Genomic DNA, 6643 nt, shown 5'->3' on the forward strand with positions numbered 1-6643 from the left:
ATTGGACATATCATCCTAACTGGCCCTATGTAAACCATTTATTACTTCTAGTCAATATGCTTAGGCTGCAAGCCCTATGTAGCCCTATGTAGGGCTTACATTAGCCCTATGTAGGGCTGCCTTTGTACGCAGTTGGACTTTAGTTTGTCCAAATACAGCAGCCAGATTGTTCTGGGGTATCCTGGAGAGAACACATTATGCCTGTTCTTAAACAGTTGCATTGGCTGCTGATATGTTTCCAGGCAAAGTACAAAGTGTAAAGCCCTGAATGAATTAGGTCCGGGTTACCTGAGATTGCTAATTAAGATAATCAGGAGGGGTCACTGGATTGGGCCTTCTCAGTTGTTGCCCCTAGGTTGTAGAACGCACTCCCTGTGGGCATGAGCAGATCATCTTCCTTGGAGGCCTTCAGGAGAGCCTTAAAGACCCATCTTTTTAGCCTAGCTTTTAGTGATGTCTAATTTTAATTTTAATTTGATTTTTTATTTTAATTTAAACCACCCTGAGCCACTTTAGGAAGGGCAGTATATAAACTGAATAATTAACTAATTAACCACCTTTGTATCCTTAGCAGATCTTGCAAAGTTCATTCGCTCAGCTGGAAGAACCACATTGTACATAATCTGTTTCAGTGTCAATATGGCTGGAAATTGCTGGGGTACCAAAAAAAAGTAAGTCCTTTTCTCCTCCCCACAAAGTTCTACACATACAAAGCCCAGTTAAATGTTATTATTTTATTCATTTTATTTTATTTTTTACATTTATATCCCGCTTTTCCTCCAAGGAGCCCAGAGCGGTATACAACATACTTAAATTTCTCTTAGATGTATGCCATTAATTTGGCCTCATATGTTAATGTGAATGCTTCCTTGTCATTTTGATTATTTGCAGGAATGGCAATCTATTGTTAGTGTCATAGTCTAATGACATCATATTGAGTGTGTTGATGTGTGTGGGTCCAATTCAACCACTTGATTGGGAGCACTCAGCAAGATCGTGAGGTCCTGCACAAGACCACAATAGCTGTGGGGAGAGAGGGCGGAGGGGAGGCAGGGATGGGCCTACTTTCTCCCCCAACAAGCGTTGACATCCTCTCCAGCGCACTGTTGCATGTCCACACTGCTCCATGCAGCACAGATCTCTGCACTTGTCCTAGCCTCCAGGAATCGGGGGATTCCCCCAGGAGTTGGGTGCTCTAGGCACCCGATTCTGTGTATGCTGGGACTGCGTGCAACCCGAGCATACAGAAGACTCTAGTGCCAGGGTTAAGGGTGCACTCGTGCCCTTAACCCTGGCTAAAGGCCAGATTTCAAAGTCAGGTTAGGCTGGGCAGGAGCACCAGGACTGAGAGTGATCCTGGTGCTCCACATGAGCAGTCTAACCCAGGATGGGCTGCCCTAGCCTGGTTAGGCTGATAATGAGAACAGCCTTAATATCACTCAAACTGAGGTTCCAATTGTGTGTTTGAGGATTTGATAGAAAGCCCATGGCACCCAGTACAATGTACTTTCAAGCAAACATGAATCAGGCTGCATGGTTCCCATCTGCAAGTGGTAAAATCAATTGCATACTACACCAGTTGCTGTAAGGGGAACAGGGGCGTACCAAGGTTGGAGTGGGCCCGGAGATGAGGTTTTAAAATGGGCCCCTCGCTGCCTTCCTCTCCTTCTCCTGGCCCCATGTCTATGCTAACTATCCCAACTACAGTTACAAGGTGTAAATAGCAGCAGAACCAACTAATACAACAGTATCAATGAAGAACTTTAATAATTGCACATATCGCAACTCAAGTCCTTGAGCTCCATAACTTGCAAGTTCCAGCTATCTGATGGCACCAACTGTATTATAGTTATACTATAAAGCAGGGGCAGTTATTGTTTGCATAATTATGTAGTAGGGCTGGGAGAAGCCTCTGCCTACTTTAATATCAGCTTTGAAAGCTATATAAACCTCCTTGTATAGAGGCAGTATACCTTGGAAAGCCAGAAGCTAGGGACAAACACCAGGGAGGGCTATTACTTTTGTGCCCAGCTTTTAAGTTCCACAGAAGCAACCAGCTAGCACTGTAGGAAACTGAATGTTGGGTCACAAGGACTGTTCATCTGTGCCAACAGTTTTCATGTTCTGATTAATTTTTTTAAAAAGTCTGGAGCTAGAGATTTGCTTGCATCACATCCCTCGAGTGTGGGTGTGCTCCCCCTTAATTCCAGACCCGGGGTGGGGGGAAAGCCACAGTGAGGGAAGGAAAGCACTTTGCACATCCACGGATCAGATGTAAACTTTTCTTTACATCTCACGTTCACGAGAACAAGTCCATGGGATTGTTGTTCTCCAGGGATTAACATGTCCCCACAAACCCCGCCACTGCCTTTGACAGGAAAACAAAAGCAACTCTTGCAGAGGAGGACATGACCACGGTACTCTTAGCTCAATTAAGATTCTTCTTGGCTCAAATTACAGTGATTGCAATAATTTGACTGCTGTCAAAAATAATTTGACTGCTGTTTAGGAGGGTGGCTACATAGGTGGATTTGCCACCATGTTGCACCGGGATCGGGCCTGACTCCAGCAGTTCAAACGCATGTGCAAAACCAGGCTGGGCTCTCTCAAGATCTACCTCATTAATCTTTCCGATTCCACTCTACTGCCTTGTCTTTGCATACCACAACTCTTTCCTCTGGATTCTACAGCCACCAGCCGAGTGCATGACGAAAGTGAGTGGAGACTTCCTAGTTCAGACTCTTAGCCCCTGGGCCCCATAAGCTCTAGCAGTATTTTTGTTGCCAGCTAACTGTCCACAGAGTATGGGGGAAGTCTGGATCCTCCCCAATGGAGAAGCAGGTAGCCCATACACTCTGGAGCCATAAAATGCTCAAGCAAAGGTTCGGAAAGGAGGTTTTCTGCTCCTGTCAATTAACAGGGCACAGCCAGTAACTGTGAACGTTTGCGGGGAAGAACGTGAGTGAAAGAACTGGAAGAAGGGCATGAGGGAGGGAGCTAGGGAGGGAGGGAGCGAGCAAAGAAAACCACTGACAGTGGATGACAGTTGGTTGAAACATTTACACAAGGCAAAGGCTATAATGAAAAGGGGGAGAAAATGCCAAGCACATAAGCAAAAAGAGGATGTCCTAAAAATACAAATAAATCTTAAACAAAAAAAGGGGGGGGGGGAATGTTGTGAATGCAATGAAATATAGTACACCAAAGAAGACAACAATGAAAACTGTTGTTGTTGTTGTTATTAATTTGATTTCTATACCTATACCCTTCCAAAAGTGGCGGTTTACACAGAGAAATAATAAATAAATAAGATGGCTCCCTGTCCCCAAAGGGCACACAATCTAAAAAGAAACACAATATAGACACCAGCAACAGTCACTGAAGGTACTGTGCTGGGGGTGGATAGGGCCAGTTACTCTCCCCCTGCTAAATAAAGAGAATCACCACGTTAAAAGGTGCCTCTTTGCCAAGTTAGCAAGGGTTAGGGTTCTGACAAGACCCTCCCAACCCTACATTTCTCATTCCTGCTGACAATCAATACCCTATTCCGTTCCTTCTTCACCAATATTACACCTGATATTTCAGATCTAATGCCACATTTTTGTTGCAGGTTCCAGTTGTCGAATCATCATTATCATACCCAACAGCACTATTGAAGTTTATCCAGTTAAATGTTTGTTCAGTGACTTTTTAACAAATCCATTTTTGGAACTTGGAAAAACTGCTCAGGGAGGGGGGGAAAGGAGTGGCTTTGTGACTGTCACAAGGGCCAAACAATCCACACTATACAGAACTTACTTGGCTGCCAGAAGGAAGAGCAGGTTTTCCCTGAGACCAATGCTTACAAGATGGTTGGACATTTTGGCTTCAGTAGCAACAGATAACACTTTCCTAATTGGCAGGTCTGCCTCATACTGCAAAAAAACATTAATTGGCGACACAGAGCAATGCTATCACAGATAAAGGGGCCAGAGCACTGGGCCATCCTGAAGTTAACTCTCCAAGATTATAGAGGCTCCTCAACATACCCTGCTTTTTGCCCATATATTTCCCCATAGTTCTCTGTTCCTACCGTTGTTGTTCCTCCATGATCCTCAGAGGAGCTAGTGCTGCTGTGGCCAGTTGTTGCACGGAAGGCCTTGAATCTGCAGGCAAAGGTCTTCCTCTCCTACCTAAGACCAAGAGAGTACACAGGCAAGAGCCAGCATACCAAGAAAGCAAGCAGGCAGTCTCTTGCTGCTCCCGCAGAAATGTAGTCGCCCTCTAGTGCCTGGGAGCTATATTTGCATCCAATAATATCCTGGCTGGTCTGAGGAGTGGCACAAAAAGAGAAGCAGGCTGTTATTTTCTAATAAAATGGTGACTGTCTTGACCTGGCATATGCCTGCTAATGCCAGCGGAGACCACGGACAGTAATTTTGAAAAGAAAGGAACATTTGTGCCGTCGAGTCAGTGTCAAGTCCTGGCAACCAGAGAGCCATGTGGTTTTCTTGGTAGAATACAAGAGTGGTTTACCATTGCCTTCTCCCACGCACTATGTGATGATGCCTTTCAGCACCTTCCTATCTCACTGCTGCCCGATATAGGAGTTTCCCATATTCTGGAAAACACACCAGCAGGGATTCAAACCAACAGCCTCCTGCTCTCTCGGCAGGTTGCTTCCCCGCAACCTCAACCACAAAGTGATTACTGGTTTGTAATATGAAAATACTATGCACACAAACCCTCTTCAGCAGGCATTATTAAAAGTATGCATTCTGTATCTAGGTACAGCGCATACACAAGGTTGCTGACAAACCTGTTCCCCGATGACATGCTCTATCGCCTTCTCACTGTTAACAAGTACAGTTTTGTTGGCAGATGCAAATGGGAAAGAACCTCCCTGCTGGGGCACCTAGTGTTCCCAATCACATGGACAGTCACCTAAAGGTTGCTCCTGATTCCTGGAGACCAGTTCCAGCCAGGTTCGACTCTATTTATTTATTTTTACACCAAGACTCAACCTACTTCTGCAGAAAAGAGGATATATTTTGAGACAATGGAGGGGAGCACTACAGACCTACAGACCTTAAACTATGACAGTGTCTACGCATCTGGACATTGTCAGAGGATGGTATACTACAAAACTTATAAAACTATAACAAACAGTTATAAAGCACTCAAGATCATTCTTCATCTTTGAGTCAAATCCACAGAGCCAATAAATTATAATTTGGCACGTAACAGTTCATAGGTCCTCTAAGCAATACATGAGCAAATAAGCTTGCTTAGAATAGACAATTCATGTAATTTTCTGGTTAGTATATACAGCATAGTAATCTGCAGTGTAGATTTGATTACAATAATTTTTCTGCTAGACTCATAAGAGGGTTGTTACCACAGAGTGTAGTATAACATGGCAGGGTGTAACAGTATTTATCCAGGAGGCACTAGGGATATGCAACAACATGTTTGGTGCCGGTTCGAAGGCAGCGGGGGTGCCTCTTTAAGGACGGGGGAGGGTGTATTCACCCCTCCCACCACTCTCCCCCCGCCGGCACTCGTTACTTTCCAAAACCTTCAGGGCAGCAGCATACCTCCCTGCCGCCCCTTCCCTGTCCTCAGCCGGAAGTGGCCAGATGTACCGGTAGACACCAGCAACAGCCACTGGGGGGATGCTGTGCTGCGGTTATCATACATATGATAAACATGTGTTGGGAAGTCATTGGAAGAAAGATGTATGTACCATATTCATCATACCTGACAATCTGCACATAGTTTTCATGCTCCCTCACCCCCGCCACAGAAGTGCTCTGAAAAAGCTCCTCAGTGTATGACAAACAGGGCTTAATTTGTGCCAAGACTCAGCCCCAGAACTTGTTTCAAATGGAATAAGTTAGTGCTGAAATAATGATAACTAGTGGACCCGGGCACAGAGCATCTGTGCCTTTATTGAGCCCAGCCATCCCGCCGCCGCCCCCCCATGCCAGTATGCCCGGCTTTCTGGCTGGTCGACCGGCTGCTCCCCCCGCCACGCCCCCCACTGTCCCCCTGGGCCAGGCTGTCCCACTTGCCAGGCTAGGCTGTCCTGCTGCCGCTTCCTCCATGTGGCCGGACCAGGGCCCACTGCCGCCCCCTCACCCCCATTGGCGGGCCAGGGCCAGGCCATCCTGCCGCCGCCTCCCACCTCCTCCTCCTGGCTGGTGGAGCTTTGCCCCCCATCCCCCTGCCATCCGCCTACCTCCTCGCTGCCACCATTATATCTCCCCGCCGCCGCCTCTTCCTGGCCAGTGGGGCTTCACCCACCATCCGCCTACGGCTTCGCCCACCGGCCCTCCAACTCTGCATCCTGGCCGCTACCATTGTTTGTCTCCACGTCAATGCTGGAACTCTCTCATGCTCTAGAGCATCTGCACGTTAGTACTTGATTGCTCCCCTCACCTCAGAGATCTCCCCACCCTCACCTGAGCTGCACTCCTGCTCCTCCTCCATCCTGTTGCTTCCATCCCCCTCGCCCTTCTTGGTCGTGGCTGCAGCATTGGTGCCGCCTATCCCCAGAGACCTCCTCACCCGAGCCCCGCTCCTGCTCCTCCCCCCAGGAGCAGCAGCAGTGGTTGACCAGGCCATTCCTCGCTGCTGCCACCACCATGGCCACTCGTTCCCC

The 6643-nt window shown here is 47.3% G+C and overlaps 1 protein-coding gene across 2 annotated transcripts in view; it reads right to left on the minus strand.

Moving 5' to 3' along the window:
* The window catches only part of ACSL1 (acyl-CoA synthetase long chain family member 1), a 63894-nt gene extending 57532 nt beyond the window's left edge, over positions 1 to 6362 (minus strand). The window contains exon 1 of one of the 2 annotated variants that reach the window (XM_053257885.1): positions 6221 to 6362. In XM_053257885.1, coding sequence (XP_053113860.1) covers positions 6221 to 6342 — 122 coding nt within the window. In that variant the 5' untranslated portion in view covers positions 6343 to 6362. Of the gene's footprint in view, positions 1 to 4072; positions 4222 to 6220 lie in introns of those variants that run through there. The other variant, XM_053257886.1, reaches the window with a different exon arrangement.
* Positions 6363 to 6643: the final 281 nt, after the last annotated feature.

This window comes from Hemicordylus capensis, chromosome 5 (assembly GCF_027244095.1).
Source record: "Hemicordylus capensis ecotype Gifberg chromosome 5, rHemCap1.1.pri, whole genome shotgun sequence".
In the NCBI taxonomy this organism is placed as follows: Eukaryota; Metazoa; Chordata; class Lepidosauria; order Squamata; family Cordylidae; genus Hemicordylus; species Hemicordylus capensis.